This window comes from Triturus cristatus, chromosome 2_2, assembly GCF_964204655.1.
Source record: "Triturus cristatus chromosome 2_2, aTriCri1.1, whole genome shotgun sequence".
Taxonomy (NCBI): Eukaryota; Metazoa; Chordata; class Amphibia; order Caudata; family Salamandridae; genus Triturus; species Triturus cristatus.
In genome coordinates this window covers 707513477-707536587 of record NC_140582.1, presented here as the reverse complement: position 1 = coordinate 707536587, position 23111 = coordinate 707513477, and the positions used below count along the sequence as shown (strand labels likewise).

The following is a 23111-nucleotide window of genomic DNA, read 5'->3' as shown; positions in this document are numbered from 1 at the left end:
GCCAAGCCAGTGGCAAATCAGGTGGCACCACAAAGGCCCCCCTCATACCACTACCTGTGGTGGGGGTTCCCTTTGAGAGAGTGGGGATAGACATTATAGGACCAATGGACCCCCCTACAGCATCTGGGCACAGATTTATACTGGTGATAGTGGACCATGCCACCAGGTATCCAGAAGCTATTCCCCTGAGGACCACAACAGCCCCTGTTGTGGCAAGAGCCCTACTTGGAGTCTTCTCCAGAGTGGGTTTTCCAAAGGAGGTGGTGTCTGACAGAGGTGCCAATTTCATGTCAGGATATTTGACTGCAATGTGGAAGGAATGTGGTGTCAACTACAAGTTCACTACACCCTATCACCCACAGTGCAATGGGCTTGTGGAGAGATTCAACAAGACCCTAAAAGGGATGATAAAAGGTTTACCAGACAAGCTTAGGCGAAGATGGGACATCCTTTTACCCTGCCTTCTGTTTGCTTACATAGAGGTCCCACAAAAGGGGGTTGGTTACAGCCCTTTTGAGCTTTTGTTTGGGCATCCTGTAAGAGGACCCCTATGTTTAGTAAGGGAAGGATGGGAGAGACCTCTCAGACAACCCAAACTTGATATAGTGGATTATGTACTTGGTCTCCGCTCCAGGATGGCAGAGTATATGAAGAAGGCTTCTAAAAACCTGGAGGCAAGCCAAGAATTCCAAAAAGCTTGGCATGACCAAAAGGCTGTGCTGACTGTGTACCCGCCAGGACATAAAGTGTGGGTGTTGGAGCCAATGGCCCCAGCACCACTCCAAGACAAATGGTCTGGACCCCACACTATTGTTGGGCAAAAGGGAGAAGTCACCTACTTGGTGGACCTTGGGACTCCCAGAAGCCCCCACAGGGTGCTTCAAGCCAACAGATTGAAGGCATATGTTGACAGGGCAGACATGGGCTTACTCATGGCTACAGATGAGGGGCAGGAGGAAGAGAGTGACCCTCTCCCAGACCGGTTGACTCAGAACCCTGATGATGGCTCAGTTGATGGTGTGGTCTTTTCTGACAGCCTCACGGTCCAACAGCAACAGGACTGCAGACAAGTTCTGCAATCCTACAGACATATGTTCTCTCTGACCCCAAGTCAGACAAACTGGTGCACCCATGAGGTGGACACTGGTGACAGTCTGCCTGTGAAGAGTAAAATCTACAGGCAACCTGACCATGTCAGGGACTGCATAAAAGTTGAGGTACAAAAGATGTTGGAGCTGGGAGTCATTGAACCTTCAGAGAGCCCTTGGGCTAGTCCTGTAGTTCTGGTGCCAAAACCTCACACCCAAGATGGTAAGAGAGAGATGAGGTTTTGCGTGGACTACAGAGGTCTCAATGCTGTCACTAGGACAGATGTGCACCCAATACCTAGGGCAGATAAGCTCATTGACAGACTGGCAGCTGCTAAGTTTTTGAGCACATTTGACCTGACAGCAGGCTACTGGCAAATCAGACTAGCTGAGAATGCAAAGGCCAAAACTGCTTTCTCGACCCCAGGAGGACATTATCAATTTGTGGTAATGCCCTTTGGTTTGAAGAATGCACCTGCCACTTTCCAAAGGTTGGTGAATCAAGTCCTTACAGGCCTGGATGACTACTGTGCAGCTTATCTTGATGATATTGCTGTCTTTAGCTCCACCTGGGAGGATCACCTGGTCCACCTGAGGAATGTTTTAGAGGCCCTGCAAAAGGCAGGCCTCACTATCAAGGCCACTAAGTGCCAGATAGGGCAGAGCAAGGTTGTATACCTGGGCCACCTAGTCGGTGGGGGTCAGGTTCAACCACTGGAGAGCAAGATCCAGACCATAAAGGACTGGACTCCTCCAACTACCCAGACTCAGGTCAGAGCTTTCTTGGGCCTGACTGGGTACTACAGAAAGTTTGTTAAGAACTATGGGTCCATTGTGACACCACTTAATGACTTGACCTCTAAGAAGATGCCAAAGAAAGTTCAGTGGACAGTGAACTGTCAAAAAGCATTTGATGACCTGAAGCAGGCCATGTGCAGTGCACCTATTCTGAAAAGTCCAGACTACTCCAAAGAGTTCATAGTCCAGACAGATGCTTCTGAGTTGGGTGTGGGAGCTGTTCTTTCACAACTGAATGTAGATGGTCAAGACCAACCCATTGCTTTTATTAGTAGAAGGCTGACCCCTAGAGAGAAACGTTGGTCAGCTATTGAGAGGGAGGTCTTTGCTGTGGTTTGGGCCCTGAAGAAGCTGAGGCCATACCTGTTTGGCACTCACTTCAAGATTCAGACAGACCATAAGCCCCTCTTGTGGCTAAATCAGATGAAGGGTGAAAATCCCAAACTTCTTAGGTGGTCCATTTCCCTACAGGGGATTTACTTCACAGTGGAACATAGACCTGGGACTGACCATGCCAATGCAGATGGACTCTCCAGATATTTCCACTTAGTGCATGAAGACTCAACTGGTCAAGGTTAGCTTAATGTCCCTAAGTTTGGGGGGGGGGTTGTGTAGGAGAGTAGGGTCTGCTTTCTATGTTCACCCCCACTTTTTGCTTTTGCTTCACTGGTTTTCGACTTAGATGTGGCCGTGGGCCTGCTAATTAGACCCACAGCCCAGCTGTTCTCTCTCTAAACTAATACTGTGTACTTTAGGTGCATAACCCAATTGGATAGGATCACCTTATTGGCCCCTGTACAGTGTACCTTAGGTACCCAGGGCATAGGTGTACCCTAGGCCTACCAGGGGGTGCAGCATGTATTATGCCACCCCTGGCCTGGCCTTCCATTATGACACAACTGGCTGATCACTCAGCCGGGGCAAGGTCGTGTAATCACCCCTTGCTTAAGTGTAGTATTCCTATACCTACCTTATATATAGACACGTGTACCTATCAGCCACTCCTATGGCAGGCCTTAACAATCCTGGAGGCAGAGTGCTTGCTAACATGTGAGATGGTGCTCTAGCATGAGCTGAGCCTGTCTGCGGCTTTCGGAACCATGTCCTTATAGCTGTTCTATGATATAGCCTACCATATACTCTTAAAGTACCTTATAATCTTAAAGGGTTATGGTAACTATGGTTTGGCTGTATCGAAACATGTCGTGTAAGGTGTCTAACACTTTGGAATAATACCCCCATACCATTTCTGGCAATGAGGATATTATTCCTCCCTTCTAGAGGGAGAAGACATGTTGAAACCTACTTACCCGGTTAAAGTTAACCAGAGCCCCAGCATCACAAAATGGATGCTGCTGCCACAGACACAAGTCTGACCTCCTGCTGCTGGGGGTCCTTCCAGCGAGGGAGGCTTGGATAATAGGTTTCCTGCCTCGGGAGGTGCGAGCACCACCCTAGACAGGATTTAGTGTATTGGGGCAGGGAGGGTTGAATGAAACGAGACACTGCCTGGGGCACACAAGGTGTCCCATGCATAGTCCAGTTCAAACCGGTGCTGGGGCACTCCATCCCCAGCTCTGGCGCGAAACTGGACAAAGGAAAGGGGGTGTAGCCACTCCCCTTCCTGGTCCCACCCATAGGAGGGACCTTGCAGGTAGCCCAGCCCACTAGCCCAGTATATTAGTAGCTAGTTGGGCCCTGCTAAATTAGATTAACCTGAATCTGCAACTTGAACAGAAACTCTGGATCTTCGACATTCGACCTCAGGAAGAAGACTGAAGAAATCTCCCTTGTGACCAAGGAGTGACCACCCTGGGCAACCAGGCACCATCCAGCGACCGCTGCTTGCTTTGCGACTGAATCCTATGAGGGACGACTGATGAGACTGACCAGCGCCGAGACTTCCAGACACCTCTGAACCAGATCCACATCTCCAGCGAAGCGGAGACCCGTGGAGGCGACGAGGGACGTGGGACCGGCGACTTGGGAAAAGTGGCTAGTAACTGACTAGCGCGACCTCCGAGGCTCCCTCGAGGCTGTACTTGGGGAATTGAGAAGCCCCACTCCCGAGCACCATCTGCAAAGAAGACCAGCTCCCCACACTTCACGTGTTCTGCGTGGGGCCCTTCTGCACCTGTGTTGCTCGACGTGTTGTCCGGTTGCTGGCCCATTGGCTAGTAACCTCTGCGACGACGAACCTTTACTTTCAACTTGCTGGTCCGGCTCCTCCAGACTGGCACCCGCTCCTCTGTGGAAGAGAAGCACCCCAGACCTTCCTGGTCTGCACCAGAAGCAAGTCCTCCATCCTGCGTGGGTTCCGCTTGCCAAGGCTTGTTGGGTCCTGACTCGACTTCGACGACGCCGACAGCAAGAGCCTTCGTGGGACAGCTCACCTCCTGGTCCTGGTCGTCCTCGACGTCTCCTGGTACCCGTGGCTGCTGCGACAAGCTTCACCTCTTCACCTGCATCTTCACGACATCGCCTGGTTCCTTCCTGGTTCCTTCCCGGCTCCTGGCTGGTGACCTAGACTCTGTCCCTTCTGCTTGCAGGTTCCTTCCTTCTTGATCCCAACCTTGGGATCCACCGGACACTCTTCACTGACTGCCCGTCAGCAACTTTCCTTCAGGCATCCATAGAAGTCCACGACGAAACCCGACGCAAGTTCACACCTATGCACCCGCAGCCCGTGGGCTAGGTAACTTGGGTACTTCGGTGCTCACAAGGGTATTGACTATCCTAGGGTCTAGTTTCCGAGTCTCGACTTTCTAGCTATACCAGAAGTGTCCTAAAACTGCTTATTTCTAATGCTAGTGATTCTATCGACTTTTACGCATTACGCGTGAGTGTATCCACTCTGCACCTGAATCCCGTGGGCCTCCCACTTCCTAACTGTTGGTAGTATAGTGTAGCCCCAGCGATTCCCTAGGCCTAGGCCTATCCTGTGTTCGTGACAGTGGTCCTTATACCACTTACTTAGTATATGGTTTGCGTGGCCCCTAGGGCCTAACTGTATTACTTACCTGTGTGACTTAATGTATGCTTAAATAAGACTGTGTTGTACTTACCTCGAATCTCATAAAGAGTGCTGAGGGTTTGCCTAGAATAAATACATTCTATTTTTATATATATCTGTTGTGGTGTCCTTTCATTTGGTATTCAAGGGATTACATATGGTATAACAGCTGGCTTCACATGCCATTCAGAGTTTAGCCTAAGACTCTTGTCCATGCTACCACTAGGATAGCTGGTCTATAAGGTTGACTTTACAACCAATCACCATAAGGGTTGTTTGGACTGTTACAAGGTGTACACTAGAATTAGTGACATCATATATCAGGCCAACTTCTCACACCAATCAGTTGTAGATTAGGTTTATAATGGTCCGGAAGAATGGTCTAGGTCATTTATGACTTTCCAATTTCAAGAAACATGTTAAGCCTTTGTTTTTAACCACATATTTTAAGCCACCTCTGGAGAAAGATCAAAGGTGTTCAGCTACTGCTGCTTAATCTCCACACATGAAGGTGAAGATTGGGGAGGCAGGGTGGACAACCTAACCCTTCTGCTTCGACAACAGATCCTACTGGAGGGGAAGCGTGATGGAAGACAGATGCTCAAGCCCAAAAGATCTGGATACCATACTATCTGTGCCCAGTCCAGAGCCACTAGAATGAGTTTGGCCAGGTCTGAACTGATCTTGTTGAGAACTCAGGACAGGGGTAGTATCTGCAGACACATAGGAGGCTCAAATTTAAAACAAAGGGGAAAGAGTCTCTGAGCAAGAGATGCCTTGATAACTCCAACGCGTAGAAGTTATTGGCTGTGGCAAATCAGACAGACTAAGGCTCTCTCCATTCGTGGAAAAAACCTTTCACCACCCCAGAGTGTAATTGGCACTCATAATCCGAAAGACGCAGATAGCTGAGTTTGCCCACCATAGCATTCAAAAAGCCTGTCAGGAGGTTCACCTCCAGGAAGATCCCTTGGCGATCCAGCCATTTCCAGAGTAGCAAGGTCTCCTATCACATGGTTTGTGATCCCACCCTGCCCTGTCTGTTGCAGTACCACATGATGGTAGTATTGTCCGTGCACATTAATAACACAAATTGAGGTGCAGGAATACATTGCTACTATTATTTCATCAAGATGATTACTTCAATTGATCATTGGTCGAAATCTAAATTAATACATTGTTTATTTAACACATCCAATAGTATTCTCCAACGTTTTCGCACTAGGAATGCAACACTGAATAGTGTCGTTCATAAAACATTCAGATCTAACATTTATACATAATCAATACAAAACATTACAGAGGAACCATACAAAATAAAAACTCTTCTTCCAATGCATCTAGAAAAAAAGGGCTGTGCTTGCAATTTTCTGCACAATCGCTGTGACCGATAGTCTCTTTTGTCTGTACATGTATGCGAAGTAACAATTCCTCCCTTCGGTATCTAATAATGTGTACAGGGTACTTAATACATAGATGTTATACTTTAAGAGACTTCTTTAGCAGAGTGTCGATGCGTTTCGGCCTTCAACTTTTTAAGGCCTCTTCAGGACAAATGAAAGAAGAAACACATTGGAGAGCACAAGCAAACTGAGTAGCCTGATCAGCCAATGTCCACTATTCCGGAGCCTCAGAGGATCGATATAAGTATCCCTTACTTCTAATGGGATTCCTAGTCGTGGAGGGAGCTGGACATGCACGTAGTTAGACAGAACCTAGCGGGTTCTAACTGGATTAACAGGTGATAATTAAATCACTTTTGGCGCCGGCATCACCTGTGTCTGGTGTACTCCTACTCTATGCCTCGCCGGTAGGTAGAGTGACTAACTCCCTTCTGGCAATGCGAGCAAGGTGACAGCTTGGAAGTCCGTCACCCGTATACGACGTGCTCCAACTGGATGCCTCGCCTGTGGGGGAGAGTGACCAAATCCCTGCAGGCACCACGAGTAAAGCAAGGGCTAAAAGGTCCGTCGCCAGTGTAAGGCGTTTTTACTTTGCCTCTAGATCCCGATTTGTGATGGCAGCATGAATTAGTATTGTCCGTGAGCACCTGCATCGACCTCCCTTTGATGGGCGGTAGGAAGGCTTTTAACGCCAAGCAGATGGCCCGCTGATATGGAACCGGGACTTTCCAGTTAAGTCCAGAGGCTTCTGATGTTCACCTCCCCCCAGGCGGCTGCTCCTTCCCAGAAGGGATGCATAGGTCAACATAGTAAACTCTGGGTAGAGATCGACAATGGGTCTGCCGCTGACCCAATCGTGATTCGGTAGCCAACACTGCAAATCTGTCGCAGTCTCCTCTGAATCTGGATGTGGTCAGTGGGAGTTCCTTTGATGTTGGGCCCACTGGGATTCAGATCCCACTGCAGAGGTTGCATATACCACCTGACTTCTCAACCCATTGGATGCAGGATGCCATCAGTCCAAGCAACCTCAGGGACCTCATTGAAATCCAGGACCAAGGCTGAATGATCGGGATCATAGCCTGAATGTCCTGGACTCTCTCTCACGAAAAAAACCCGAAACATGCCTAGAATGGCTCCAATGAAGGGGAGGGTGTGGGAAAGAGTCATGTGTGACTTCTTCATGTTTAATGTGGCACTAAGGATGACAGGGGGTTCGCCGTCATCTTGAGGTGGTTGGTGGATGCCTGGGGTGAGCTCACCTTCAACAGTCAGTTGCCCAGGTACAGGAAGACTGGCACCCCTGACCTCCGAAGGTGTGTTGCTACCACCGCCATCCCTTTCATTGGTGAGACCATAGGGGTGCAAAGTGGACTGAAAATGCTCCTCTCCCACCATGAACCGTAGGTAGCACCGATGGGCTAGAAGGACAGAAATATGAAAATAAGTGTACTGCTGGTACCGCACCACCATCCAATCTCCAGGGTTGAGGGCAGTCAAGACCTGGGACAGGGTGAACATTCTGAATTTCTGCTAGAGGAAAAAGAAATTGAGAGGGCCAAGATCTAGAATAGGCCAAAGACCTCCATCCTTCTTGGGCAAAAAAAAAAACAAGTGGGAATAACTACCATGTCCTACTTCTGGCACTGGATCCTCTCTATAGCCTGTTTGGTCAAAAGGGCTAGGACGCCCTACTGAAAAATGGAGAGATGGTCCTCCGTCAGTTGCTGAGAAGATGGTGGAAGTTGTGGCAAGGGCGAAAGTAAGGGTAAGGTGGCTTATCCTTTGCAAACAATTTGAAGAAGCCACTTGCCCGACGTGATTGCTTGCCAACCCGGATAGAATTGTTGGATTTTGCCTCACACTTGGTGCCTGTGACTCTGTAAGGGTACACTAAAGAGAATTGGCAGGTGGAGCTGCAGGGTGGCTTGGTGAGCTGAGAGGCACAAAGAACTTGGCCACGGTGGCGGTGGGGACCATGGCCTCTTCTGCCAACTGGTTTCCTACTGCGGTGGAACAAGCTAGCAGTAAGGGACGCCTCATCCAAAGACATGAAAGGAGTGCTGAAATTGCTGTTGGAGAAGCTTGGTAGAGAGGCCCAAAGACTGATCAGTCACCCTACTCTCCTTGAACCGTTCAGGGGAGAAGTCAGTCTTGTTCCTGAACAAGCAATTCCTATCGAATGGCATGTCCACGAGGGAGGACTGAGCGTTGCCTGAGAACCCAGTAGATCGTAGCCTCACATGGAAATGAATGGCAACACTAGTGCCTATAGCCCATCCAACGGAGTCCGAGGTGTCCAAGCCACAATGAGTTGTGAACTTGGCTGCATTACAACCATCATGAAGGGCCTGAGATAGAACAGGCAAAGGTCTTCTGGAACACTAGGGAGAACTGGAACACTAGGGAGAACTGGAACACTAGGGAGAACTTGAGCCACAAAGTCCCAGAGGGCATGAAAGTAATGGCCCAACAGACTGGAGGTATTTATTGAATACAGGGCCAAACTGACTGAGGAGAATAGGCGCTTCCCAAATGTCTCCACTCTGTTCGATTCCCTGTCTGAGGGAATGGTGGAGAAATTGTTGGGATTAGTCCATCTAGTGGAATCTTGCAAAACAAGGAACTCTGAAGAGGGTTGCTGTGATAAGAAGGCTTGGTCACCTGGGGCAGGACAATAGTGCCTGGCAATTTGTCAGTTAACTAGGGCGGCCAGTACAAAGTTTAGCCCAAGCCCTTAGGAGGGTATCCTCAAAGCCTTGTTAAAAGGGAGGATAGGCTCAGAAGCAGTCTGGCCAGCCTGCAGAACTTCAGTCAAGACATTTGTTTTCACTTCCTTGGTAGGGAGATGGAAGTCAAGGACTTCAGCCGCACTAGGCATGACCATGGTGTAAGTGCAGATTCTTCTGTAGGAGGGACAGGAGGAGAGAAAAGGAATATTTCTGGGGAAGTATCAAGCCCACTAGTCTCTTGCAAGTCCTTGTATCAAATGAAATCGGCATAGGGCTGAGCAAACTCGTCACCTTGGGCATAGTTGTTATCCAAGTCTGATCCAAAACGGAGTGTAAGGAATTTTGCATGCATTTTAGTAAAGTGTGCGCAGAAACCTCGATCAGATTCAGCTGTGATGTCGGTCAAAGCCAGACCAGCGCAGAGTCGGCATCAGAGAGGACATTCAGGGTCACCTTTTCAGAAGGCGAAGTCAGCATCTGCGTTGACGTACCTTTGCCTGGTGTGGTCGTGGGCGACAGGGGCATTACTGATGCTGGAGCCGAAGGCAGAAGTGGTTCAGAGGGTCCAGCTAGTGCAGAGGGTGAACCCACCTGCAGTCATAGGTGGAAGGCATCTCAACTCCATGGGGCCCAAAGGCGCACCAGAGGCAGTTGGTGGAGAACCTAAGAGCCAGAGCGTAGCTGTGCAGAACTCTTCCATCTGGAGTTGAGCGACTGCGAAATCTTGTACACTGTTGAGAAATGTATGAAAACTTACAATAAAGCTGTCTCTGAGAGATAGGAGAAGCTCTGGATCCGCATCTAGAGGCGTGGAAAGAAAAGAAGTGACATCAGCATGTGGGAATGGGGCCTATATAGGCCCCGAAAGTCACTTCCAGAGAAGAACGCCCTTAGTGGGGAGCCTCATGGAACCACCTTCTGGCACGCAGAGGTACTGTAGAAATGTTTCTGGATACCGTTGGATGCCTAATGAATATTCAAAATGTAAGGAATCTGCAGCTAGAAGTCTCCATCAGAACCAGAAGACAACAGTGCCTGAATTTGTCCACCATGGTGTTACAAGATCCTGCCAGGTGTTCTAAGACCAGGGAGGTGGTACCTTGACAACTCACCCAGTTTCAGAGGCGTACAAGCTTTTGGCACAAGACACTTGACCCTATCCTGTCCTGCTTTTTGCAGTACCACACAGCACTGGTGTTGTCTGTCAGAATCTGCACCCGCTCCCCTTTGAAGGAGGGGAGGAAGGCCTTTAGTGCCAAGAAAGTCAACCGCAACTCTAACAGGTTGATGTGGAAGCGGGTTTCCGCAGGATACCAAAGTCCTTTGACATCCACCTCCCCAAGATGACATTTCCAATCCAGCAAATATGCTTCCGTCAAAACCGTTAGTTCTGGGTGGGGTAGGAAAAGGGGTCTGCTGCCGGTCCAACTGCAGCCCAGTGGCCACCACTGCAGAATTATTGCAGTCTTCTCAAACACCAGGATGGAATACGAGATGTTCTCTTCGTGCTGAGCCGACTGAGACCTCATATTTCACTGCAGAACCCACAGTTGCCAACTGGCCAGGTCCACTAGCAGGATACAGGAGACCAAGAAATCTCAGAGCCCCTCTGAGTGAGACCCAAGCCAAAGCTGAAACATCTGGATAATACCGCAAATAGCCTGGACACGCTGATGCGGATGGAAGGCTAAAAACAGCGCCATGTCCAGAATGGCTCCAATGAGAGGGAATAACTATGAAAGAGTCAGGTGTGACTACAGCATGTTGATGGTAAATTCCAGGGATGTCAACAGGTTGGGCGTCATCTGGAAGTGGTTCACGACTGTTTGAGGTGACCCAGACGATAGCAACCAGTCCTCGTGGTATAGAAAGAATGGTATTACCAACTTTCTCACATGGGCAGCAACCATCACCTTTACTTTTGTGAAAACCAAAAGGACACTGGTGCAGCCAAATGTTAGCATGGAGAACTGAAAGTGCTTTTGGCCTACCTGAAAGCGCAGGTTGCATCTGTGGGATTGCAGGACAGAGATGTGAAAATAGGCATCCTGCAAATCCAATGCCACCATCTAGCTGCCTGGAACCAGGGCAGACAGAATTTGAGCCAGTGAGCATCTCAACTTGTCCTTTTTGAGGAAGAAGTTCAGAGGCTAAGGTCGAGAAAAGGATGAAGGCCTCCATCCTTCTTTGACAACAGAAAGTAGCAGGAGTAGCAGATAGTTCCGACCTCTGATGCTGGTATCCTCTTTATGGCTTCCATCACCAAAAGAGTGTGAACCTCTTGTCGGAGCATGGACAAGGGGATCTCCATAAGCCAGTGTGGTGTAGGTAGCATGTCTGGATGGGTGGGGAAGCAGGGCATAACCAAACTGGACAAGTTGAAGCACCCAACTGTCGGATGTGATGCTTTGCCATCTGTGGCAGTACAAACTTATCCAGCCTCCAACCTGGCAACAATGCACCACTGAGGGTAAGCTAAAGGGGTTCTGCAGCGGCTGGATATTGGGTATTTCGTTGCTCTAGTGTTGAGCCTACCTTGTCTCCAAAGAAACAGGTAGCAACAAATGGCATTTCCATGAGGGATTGTTGGGCATCGCAAGAGAAGCCCCTTGATCATATCTATGGGTCACACTGAAACCCAGTTCTGGTACGAACTGCCCTACCCAGACATTCAACAGTGTCCAGGCCCAGTCTGAAGACAGTCGCATCTCGACTATACTGGATTATTTGTTGGCGGTTGGCATGAAGGTCGTCTGGGACTGTGGGTAAGACCTCATTCAACATGTCCCACAATGCGAGCGAGTAATGCTCCAGGGGCAATTTGAATTAACAGATCGATTGGCAAGGCTGGCAGAGGAGAGCATCCTTTTTCTGAATTCCTCCACATGTTTAGACTCTGTGTGGCATGGCGGTTGGAAATGCATTTGGGTTGAGTTAGCTGGTAAAAGTCTAGTGTTGGGTGCTGCAGGAGGAAAGATGGATCCCACAGAGCCGGTCTGCCATCGGGCTAGTTGTCTATTGACACCGGAGTAAAATGCTGGCTTCGCTCAGATGCCCAAGAGTGTGTATTTGTGAGGGCATCGTGGAATGGAAGAAGTGGTTCTGAAGAGGTCTTCCCTGGCTGCAGTAACTCAGTGAGCATGTTTGTTTTAAGCTCCACTGAAGGAAGCTGGAGATCAAGAACTATCTATATGGCAAAGGAAGTTTACCAGAATGCTGTGGAAGAGGTCAATGTTGGGTGCGACTTTGAGCATTGTCATGGCAGATTTGCTTCAGAGTCTGAAAGGACTATGGGTTCACCCTCTGACCTCTGCAGTGTTGCTGCTGGTGTCGATGAACGGGGAACCCGGGCGGAATTTGCCTCCAGGGAAGGATTTGTAGAAGGCATCAGCCTTGAAGTCGGGCACAAGGGGAGCGGGGGGAGCGCACACATCGGGAATGGATCCATAGGAGATAACCTGACCGGAAACCTAGTCAGATTCATGGGTCCTAAAGGCTCAGGGGTCTCATGATGAGTGTCAGGAAAATGGAGATCTATGTTTTGACTTCTTGTATATACTCTTTTTGACTTACCTTTGGACTTGGAGTGTGATGAATATCTCTCTCGGCAGTGGCCTCGGGATGAGAACACATCCACATCCTTTTGTGCTTTCCAGTAGTGCCCAGTGACGTACAGTTTGGCTTTGAAGTCCGGGCTGGCCTCAGGGTTCACCTAAGCACTTTTGTTGCATTACTTTCAGAAGTGGAAGAAGCCGAAACCCCAGAGCTAGACCTTGTAAGGGTCCGCCACTGACATCTGTTTGAGGCAATCTTTACAGAAGGGGAATGCATGCCCCTTGTACACTCAAATATCATCGGAAAATCTTTTCTGACAAGTGACAGAAATCGAGGGAGCAAGCCACTGACTCACATTGGAAGGCACAGAAAGAAAGGAACTGATGTTCACGTGTGGATGTGACAGTTATATTGTGGCCCAAACTTCACTTACAGGGGGGACTGATTGACTGAACTGGTAACGCGTGTTTACACAGATCATCATATTTAATACAGCCTGTCGACTAGGAATAAGAAAGGTCCAGTGCTGAGTGTCAGTTCTATGCATTAAGACAAGCATGATAGTGTTCTGCTCCTAATCACTGATTGATAAGAAACAAAAATATTTTCTTAACAACTTTTTTGTTTGGGATCATTATTAACACTATATCTTACCTGCATTGACATGCAGTGGGATGCTCTCCACAATCACATGTTGCAAAGTGACTACAGTGTCGACAACAGGTACACTTTCCTTCAGTACACTCCTTCAGAATTGAAGAAAAAGAAATGGTTGACAAAAACAAGGAACACAAGTTGGGCCAAGCAAGCATGTTAGTCAGCAGTCTTACTACAAACGAAAAATGCACTGCAGCAGGTTAAATGAAGAGGCGAAATTTTAGGTGGTCATGTTAACCAATATTTGGAATACAACGAGAATGTCTTTGTGCTTGCCAAACTGTGTTAAAATAGTGTAGAATGCTCTCGTCTAAGAAAGGGAATACACTGTTGGGAATCAAGCGCATTTCATTTTCTCACAAAGTAGTGAAGTAAAAGAAAAAGTATATTTCAAAATTAAGAACAAATACAGGTGCTAATGCAATGCAGATGAAGGGCAACCACCACATATAAAAAAGTTAAATGTTGCTGCTGGTAGAATTTTATTATACAATAATTGGTCCTATTTTTTCAAATTAAAAAGCTCACCCTCAAAAGAACAAATAGTGATGCTGATCCTGGTTTCTATCACAATCTTAGAGCCCAAAACATAATGTTTTCTGAAGATAGGCAGTGAATCAAAGATACCACTCTATAAATTTCTTTCAAGTGAACACCACTCAACAACCTAGTCGTGCTCACTCTTCCTTGAGCTTCCAGATGAAGAAAATGGTGATCTGGAGTGGTACCTGGAATGCTTCCTACTAAGTGTGTGCTCTCTGGCAATATTTAGCGTAGATTCACGCTCCATAAAGGCCTTTGGGTGCATGTTGTGACAGTAGCAGGCACCAGAGGCACCAGAGGAAAACAGTGTAAGAATCCGGGATAAACATCTGTCCCGAGCAGTCCCTATAGGGCTTAAGCGCTAATTATTTAGTGGGTGACCCAGTGCACTTTGAAAACATTTTATGTGAGGAAAAAATCTCCTCAAAGAGCACATGCCTCTGGATCCACACCAAAGGCACAGAAAAAAAAATAAAACTGATGTTGTTATGCTGGGAGGGGCACTATATGGCTTTGATGATGTCACAAGACTGCACTTCCAGCACAGATAAGAAGCCAGCGCCCCCTGTGAGAAATTTGTAGTTTCTGGAACCAGAATGACTCCTGGGGTTGTTCTACAGTGAGGAATCTGCAAGTAGAAGTATCCATCAAAGTAAGTATTTCACTTACAAGCAGTTGAAAAACTTTCCTTTATCTTAAACAGGCACAGGAAAAGGGTTCTATGTAACAAGGTCTGGTTAGCTATTTACATCGTGGAAAAGATTTTATGATTGTATTAATAAGATTGATTTGTTCCAGCCCTTGCATCTTTTGCACTAAGCATAACACGTTGTTACTATTTAAAATAAAACAACGATGGAATACTTGATTGTACTTTCCGTGTTTCCTGTGTTATGAGGAATCTCCCCTCATCCTTTTCTCCTTAGGTCAGGTTGACAGATTACGGTCTTTAATGAAACCTACAATATTGTGGGTCTCAGAGAGTTTGTGCAAAAACATATCTATTGTATAGAGGATACGGGAAAGTTCAACTCAGCCGCAGCACTATAAATAAGGGAAGAATCTGCCTACACATTCGCGTGTCAAGTTTGTAGGGGAAGGAGTCTCTAAATTACAATCAACATAAATTACATATTTCACCAAATGGTCATCTACTTCAGAAAGGTCTAACCCACATCCCTGTCAGTATCTATTAACACTAAATCAGCATCTCGACTTTGTTCCCTCATCCATATCTTCAGGAGTAAAGGGAAGTAGAACTGGAGTACTAACTATGCCAGGTCTTGGTGGAGGTGGCATTTATGCCGCAGATGGCTCAACTAATGGCAGATATCTTTGTCAGCAGGCACTGGAGCATAGGCAGATTGTTTTGTCAGCAGGCACTGGATAAACAACATTTGTACAAATCCTGTATCATGATCTTTAACAAATGCAAAAGGTCCACTTATTGGTGAACTAATGAACACATATGTTGCGGCACTCGACTACACTGGTTGAAAGGCCTGTGATAAAGGACAGTACGGCCTATACAATTCCTCCTTTTATTCCTCAAAATGATTACTTTCTCCGTTATCAGGAATTAAATACATCCTCAAGTGTTTACATGTAGTCGCTTTTTCATACGCAAAATCCTCCTGCTACTCCACAACTTGAAATTATTTAGCCTCACAGTTTTGCTCATTTGCCTCAGAAGAATTAAGCTGGAGGAATAATTATTATAGGTGAAAGCTGCATAACAACACGAAGCACAGAGGACGTAGGCTGTGACTGTAAAATGTATGATGCTGACCTCCTGACAACCTCACTGACAAGAGATTCCCTTCTAATGAGCCCGTGGTTAAAGGTGTAATTCAACAGCAAATTGACAAAGTGGTTATTTATAAGACAGGTCCTTGTAAAAACTTTGGATGTAGGGCTGGAGCTTGAGTTAGGAACTTCAGAATACCCATGGGTCTTTGATACTGCTGCCAGGATCAATATCCCTCTCTTTCCCTGCATACACTAAATCCCACAGGAAGTGTTTCCAGCAACATGCTGACTCCTGCAGAAAGTGTTTCCATCAATGATGCAATAAAAAAGCGTTGACAATATGACTATACACAAGTAGTAAAAAACACATTGATATGTGTGTGTGATGAATCCAGGAAGGTATATTAGATCAAAGGGGGAGGAAGGGAGAAGCTGAGATCCATTCGTCTTCCACGCAGTATTCAATAATCAAAAGAGAATGGATCACTTGTACCTGGTTAACCAGGGTCACGAGTTGTGGCTCTTTCTGAGAAAAACCCTCATTCACATACATAGGTGGTTGGGGGGTATATCTTGATTCTCCGCTTATTTCTAATGTGACACCTTCATCATTGGGTTTTTATTATAGGTATGCTGATTTCCACCAGGAGGTAGACCAACTGGTAGTACAGTAGTGACCACAAATAAAAAACGGTGCACATGTGAAGTGTATTAAAATTCCCTACATCACCATTTAAGAAGAGTCTTTAAATGTATGATATGTGGAAAGGTAGAAACAAAGTGGTGCACGCGTAGATCAAGTTACTAATCTTACGCACTGGTTAGTCCATGTGAGCGGTCGACCTTTTTCAGCCCCATTTGTGCCCAGCCAGTTCAGGGGTAATTTCTTCAGGATCTATGGGTGGATGTAACTGCTGAATTTAGCAACTACAATAAGTGGGTCATTGACTTACCACTCTTGTTACGTTGTTATCAGGTCATTCGTACTGTGATGAGAAAAGGAGACAGTACATGTATATACAATGTTGGTATTGTGCTGTATTCAACACCCCAATTACAGTGACGCTGTATATGTAGATCGTTTGTTATAATGAGTACAAAGGCTTATAGAACACATATTGGTGGAAACATATTGGTGAAAACAGGAATACACTCATTACTACGCAGGATGGCTGTGTAATGGGTTAATGCGGCGGTAAACCCAAATCAAGTGCGTGTGCTTGCTTCTTGAAAGATGTAGTGTGTCCCAAAGTTTGTTTAGCAAGTGGGGGATATCAGGCTGTAGAGTCCCTGGAAGTTTAGTGTAAAGTGTTAGATAGCGAAACGCTTAATTATCGTGACGGTTATTCTTTATGAGTCCCAGCGGTACATTGTTTGCTGAGGAACAAGTTACTTACCTTCGGTAACGCTTTTTCTGGTGGATACAGTATCTGCCTGTGGATTCCTCACCTTGTGAATATCCCCTGCGCCAGCAACATTCGGAAACTTTTGTAGCAGTCCACGCCGATGGGGTCGAAGACGACGTCACAGAGACACGGCTCCACTCGCGACTCCGCTGACGTCACCGGCTCCATAAGAAGACCTAGTCGGCGTGATGATGTCAGTTCCGCCCTTTTTTCCGTGCCTTCGAGGCACACGGATGGACTGACAGCAACATATACACGGTATACACAGTACATAATATACAAAGCAAAACACACAGTGTGGAGAATAAGTAGAAAGGCAAAAGAAACAACACAATGCCTTTGACAGTAATAAACATAACTTGAAACACCATCATATACTAAAGGTATACAAGGGTGGACAACAGGGAGGCGGGTGGGTCAGTGAGGAATCCACAGGCAGATACTGTATCCACCAGAAAAAGCGTTACCGAAGGTAAGTAACTTGTTCTTCTGATGGATACATCTGCCTGTGGATTCCTCACCTTGTGCATAGATTCCCACAGCAGTCCCACTCCCGGAGGAGGGTGTCCACCCTTCTATACCAGAAAGTCCTGAAGGACGGAACGAGCAAAGTGTCCATCCCTCCTCACCTCGGTGTCCAAGCAATAATGTTTTACAAAGGTGTGAAGGGAGGCCCAAGTTGCCGCCCTACAAATGTCCTCCACAGGAACGCCCCTAGACAAAGCAGAAGTGGAAGACTTTGCTCCAGTGGAATGAGCCCTTAAACCCTCTGGAGGTTCCTTACCAGCCAGGGAGTAGCATATCTTGATGCACAAGACAATACATCTGGAAAGGGTGCGCTTGTGCACCGCTCAACCTTTCCTGCAGCCAACAAAGCCCACGAAGAGCTGGTCATCAACTCTGAAGTCCTTAGTCCTGTCCAGGTAGAAGCTCACCGCCCTCTTAGGGTCCAAGCGGTGAAGTCTCTCCTCCTCCTTGGAAGGGTGAGGGGGAGGGTAGAAGGAAGGAAGGGTAATGGACTGCCCCAGATGGAAGGGAGTTACCACCGTAGGCAGAAATGCAGCCCTGGTCCTGAGTACCATTCTTTCAGCATGAATGGACAAAAACGGGGGTTTTGAACTTAGAGCTTGAAGCTCACTTACCCTCCTTGCCGAGGTGATTGCAATGAGAAAGACCGTCTTAAAAGACAACAGCCTCAAGGGACACTTGTGTAAAGGCTCGAAGGGAGAACCCATCAGATAAGTCAAGACAAGGTTTAAGTCCCATTGAGGCACAATAAAGGGAGTAGGAGGAAACCTGTTTGCGAGGCCCTTAAGAAAACGAAGAACAATAGGTGATTTGAATAATGACGGCTGATCCGGCAAGCAAAGGAAAGCCGACAAAGCCGATAAGTATCCTTTTACAGTAGCCACAGCAAAGCCTTGCTGAGCAAGAGAAAGGGCAAACTGTAGAATGTTAGATAGACGAGCCTTCAAAGGATCAATTGACTTCTCTCCACACCAGAGAACAAATTTAGACCACCTATATGAATATATAGATTTGGTGGAATGACGTCTGGCAGACAAAATTACATCTACCACATCAGGTGGGAGAGAAAAAGAATTCAGGTTGCCCCGTTCAATCTACAGGCATGAAGGTGTAAGCTCTGGAGGTGGGGGTGTAGAACCTGCCCCTCCGATTGCGAGAGGAGGTCTGCCCTCAGAGGGAGACAGAGCGGAGGGCACGAGGAGAGGTGGAGAAGATCTGAATACCACACCCTTCTTGGCCAATCCGGGGCGATCAATATAACTTGGGCCCGGTCTTGGCGAATCTTCCTCAGAACCCGAGGAATCAAGGGTATGGGAGGAAACGCGTAAAGGAGTTGTGAGCCCCAACTCAACTGAAACGCGTCCCCCAACGCTCCCTGCACCGGATACTGGAGACTGCAGAATGACGGGCAGTGAGCATTCTCGTGAGTGGCGAACAGGTCCACCCGAGGAGTTCCCCACATTCGAAAGACGTGACGAACCACCTCCGGATGGAGCCTCCACTCGTGGTCGGCGGAGAACTGCCGTCTGAGACTGTCCGCACGTACGTTTAGAACCCCGGCCAGATGATTTGCCATCAGACAAATCTGATGGTCCTGAACGCAGAGCCTGTGTTGTCTGTCAGGACTTGAACAGACTGACCGCGAAGGGAAGGGAGGAAGGCCTTGAGCGCCAAACGAATCGCCCGAAATTCCAGAAGGTTGATGTGAAGCAACCTTTCCTCTGGAGACCAAAGACCCTTGATCTCCGGATCCCCCAGATGAGCACCCCACCCTAAAGTGGATGCATCCGTAATCACTGTGGCCACCGATGGAGGTAGATGGAAGGGCTTTCCTTGGGACAGATTGCCCTCCACGCTCCAACAAGACAGATCCGCCGCAGCTTCTCTGGAGATCCTCACAGACTCCCTGAGATCTCCCTTGTGCTGATACCACTGCCTGCGGAGGCACCACTGGAGCGCCCTCATGTGCCAGCGTGCATGGTTGACCAACAGAATGCAGGAAGCAAACAGGCTGAGCAGGCGAAGGACTTTCAGAACTGGAACGACCGCTCCATTGCAAAACAAAGGAATCATTTCCTGTATGTCGAGAATCCTTTGAGGAGGAGGGAATGCTCGACACACAGTAGTGTCCAGTACCTATGAACAGGTTGCGCTGAGAGGGCACCAGGTGAGATTTGGGCACGTTTATCGAGAAACCCAATTTGTACAACAGCGGAGTTGGATCCTGCAGATGATGTAGCACCTTCTCTGGCGACTCCGCTTTTATCAGCCAGTCATCCAGATAGGGGAAAACCGAGATCCCCGACCTTCTGAGATGGGCTGCCACCACTGCCATCACCTTCGTGAAGACTCGGGGTAAAGTAGTAAGACCAAACGGAAGGACCGCAAACTGATAATGTTGCGATCCTACCGTAAACCGGAGATACTTCCTGTGCGACTTCAGGATGGGGATGTGGAAATACGCATCCTGCAAGTCGATCAACACCATCCAGTCCTCCTGACTCAGCGCTTGAAGAACCTAAGCAAGGGTGAGCTTCTTGAACTTCTCCTGTTTTAGAAAAAGATTCAAGATTCTGAGGTCCAATATCGGACGCAATCTGACGTCCTTTTTCGGAATCAGGAAATACCGGGAGTAGCATCCCTGACCCCTCTCCTGCTCTGGAACCACCTCTATCGCACCTTTTTGAAACCACTTCAGAACTTCCTCCTGCAGGAGAAGACGGTTGTCCTCTGAGCAAGCCCCTTGACAAGGAGGGTAATTTGGAGGGAATTCCCGAAAGGGAAGGGCGTACCCATTTTCTACAAGATCCAGAACTCAGAGATCTGTAGTTACAGATTCCCAATCTTGTAGAAAATGGGTAAGAGGGCCCCCCACAGGACCAGCATAATCCAGAATGGCGGATCTAGGGCTGTTTCGCGGTGGTGGGAGGGGCAGAGGAGGAGGAAGAGGAGGAGGAGAGTGGACGGCCACGTGAGCGACCCCTGATTCTACCTCTGTAACCTTTGGACACAGAGCTTTGCTGCTGTTGCTGCTGCTGCGGGGTCTGACTGTATGAACGAAAGGATGCCCTTCCGAAGCCTCTGTATCTTTTAAAAGACCCCCTTGACTGGGTTTGAAGGCCCAAAGACCTAGCGGTAGCCTTGCTCTCCTTAAAGCGTTCAAGAGCAGCATCAGCCTTCTTACCAAACAAACCAGACCCATCAAATGGCAGATCCAACAAAGTCGACTGCACATCCAGGGAGAACTCAGAAGTCTTCAGCCACGCACTCCTCCTGGTGGCAACAGAAGACCCCATGAATCTTTCTACTGAGTCTGCCGTGTCCAGCCCACTTTGTATTACTTGGCGTGCTGCCGCCTGGGCATCAGTCAAAACTTAATTGAAGCCGGCTCTATCCTCCTCAGAAAGCTTTGGCGCCAATTTCTTCGCCGAGTCCATGAGCACATGGATATAGCGTCCCAACAGGCAAGTCGCATTCGTTGACTTAAGGGCCATGCTGGCCGATGAAAAGACCTTCTTGGCCGACTGATCTACCTTTTTAGCTTCTCTGTCCCCCGGAACCTGAGGGAAAGCACCCTTGGATTTACCTGAACAAGCCGCCTGAATCACCAGGCTCTCGGGCGATGGGTGCGACGTTAAAAACTCAGGATCCCCTGGAGCCGCCCTATACCTTCTTGCGACCATCTTAGAGACTGCAGGAGCAGAAAAAGGCTTACGCCATACCTCCAGAACAGGGTCAATAATGGCCTCATTAAAGGGCAACAAAGGCTCCGAAACTGTAGTGGGCGAATGCAGCACCTCAGTCAGAATATTCGATCTGAACTCCGTAGTTGGCAACTGAAGATCTAGCAGCTCCGCAGCCTTCCTGATGACCGCATGATACGGAGCCACATCTTTTGAGGGTTCATCTGAAGGTGGAGTGATTTCCCATTCAGGAGACAAATCCAGTCCACTAGCCTCCTTAAGCTCCTCATACACCTCATCAGACTCAACCAGCTCTCCATCTTCAGCTTCCTCCAAAAGGTACCTACTTTCATCCACCACTCTCTGTGCTTCCCTTCTGGATCGAATCCGCACAAGCGGCGTCGGCGGCGCCGTGATCGAATCCGAAGGCGCCGGTACCGGCGTCGAGCGTGGATCCGCAGGAGCAGCCGGCGTCGAACGAGGTCGTGCCGGCGATGGTGAAGATGGAAGCGGCGTCGACGTCCTCGGCGCCAGTAGATGCCAAGACGGCGTCGCTGGAAAAAACGGCATGAAAGGGGCCTGCGGATAGACCTGCGGCACCCCCAAATTAAACGCCATTGGACCCATCGGACCCGCAGGTGCACCAGTGGTGTACATGGCTCTCGCGAACACCCCATACATCGCATTCAGATATTGCGAGGGGTCCTGACTTGGCACAGGGAATGCAGGGTACTGGTCAGGCATCACCGGACTCGGGCCAACCGGTGCCGACGGTGGAACAAGCGGCGTCGCAGGCTCACCCGGGACTTGAAGATCCTCAACCGGGGCCGGAGACGGGGCCGGAGACGGGGCCGGAGATAGAGCCAGAGATGGAGCCAGAGATGGAAACGGCGTCGGGGATGGCATCGCAGGAGCCGGCGAAGTCACTGGAGAAGAAGTACCAGGAGAATCCGGGACCGGTGAAGGAGACACGGATTCCTTTCGGCGTCGAGCCGGCGACTTCGGAGCCGAACTCTTATCAGAATGATGATGAGAAGAATGCCTCCTCTTCTTCTTATGCTTCTTGCTTCGCGAAGCATGCCCCGAAGTCGACTTCGACGCCGACCTCGATCTTGACTTCCTTCTTTCTCTCTTTTCTTTTTTCATCTTAGCGATGAAAAGCTTTGCTTCCCTTTCTTTTAGAGCTTTGGAGCGCATCTTGCTACAGCACGAGCAACCATCCACATTGTGGTCGGAAGAGAGACACCAAACACAGTCTTCATGTGGATCTGTAAACGACATGTGTTTGCTACATTCACGACAGGGCTTGAAACCAGACTTCTTCGTCGACATCTTCTTCAAAGAGAAACAGGGAAAACCCAGAAGAAAAACAAAGTAACAGTAAAGCTACCAACAGCAATTCCCGAAATCCGTTGGCGTCGACGGTGCGGAAAAAAGGGAACTGACGTCATCACGCCGACGAGGTCTTCTTATGGAGCCGGTGACGTCAGCGGCCTCCCTTCACACCTTTGTAAAACATTATTGCTTGGACACCGAGGTGAGGAGGGACGGACACTTTGCTCGTTCCGTCCTTCAGGACTTTCTGGTATAGAAGGGTGGACACCCTCCTCCGGGAGTGGGACTGCTGTGGGAATCTATTCACAAGGTGAGGAATCCACAGGCAGATGTATCCATCAGAAGAACAAGTTACTTACCTTCGGTAACGCTTTTTCTGGTGGATACAGTATCTGCCTGTGGATTCCTCACTGACCCACCCGCCTCCCTGTTGTCCACCCTTGTATACCTTTAGTATATGATGGTGTTTCAAGTTATTTTTATTACTGTCAAAGGCATTGTGTTGTTTCTTTTGCCTTTCTACTTATTCTCCACACTGTGTGTTTTGCTTTGTATATTATGTACTGTGTATACTGTGTATATGTTGCTGTCAGTCCATCCGTGTGCCTCGAAGGCACGGAA

The 23111-nt window shown here is 48.3% G+C and overlaps 1 protein-coding gene across 2 annotated transcripts in view; it reads right to left on the bottom strand.

Annotated features, from left to right (window-relative positions):
- The window catches only part of TRAPPC11 (trafficking protein particle complex subunit 11), a 626226-nt gene that overhangs the window by 79708 nt on the left and 523407 nt on the right, over window positions 1–23111 (bottom strand). For both annotated transcript variants that reach the window (XM_085641890.1, XM_085641891.1), the window contains exon 27: window positions 13244–13335. In XM_085641890.1, the coding sequence (XP_085498016.1) occupies window positions 13244–13335 (92 nt within the window). The remainder of the gene's footprint in view (window positions 1–13243; window positions 13336–23111) is intronic.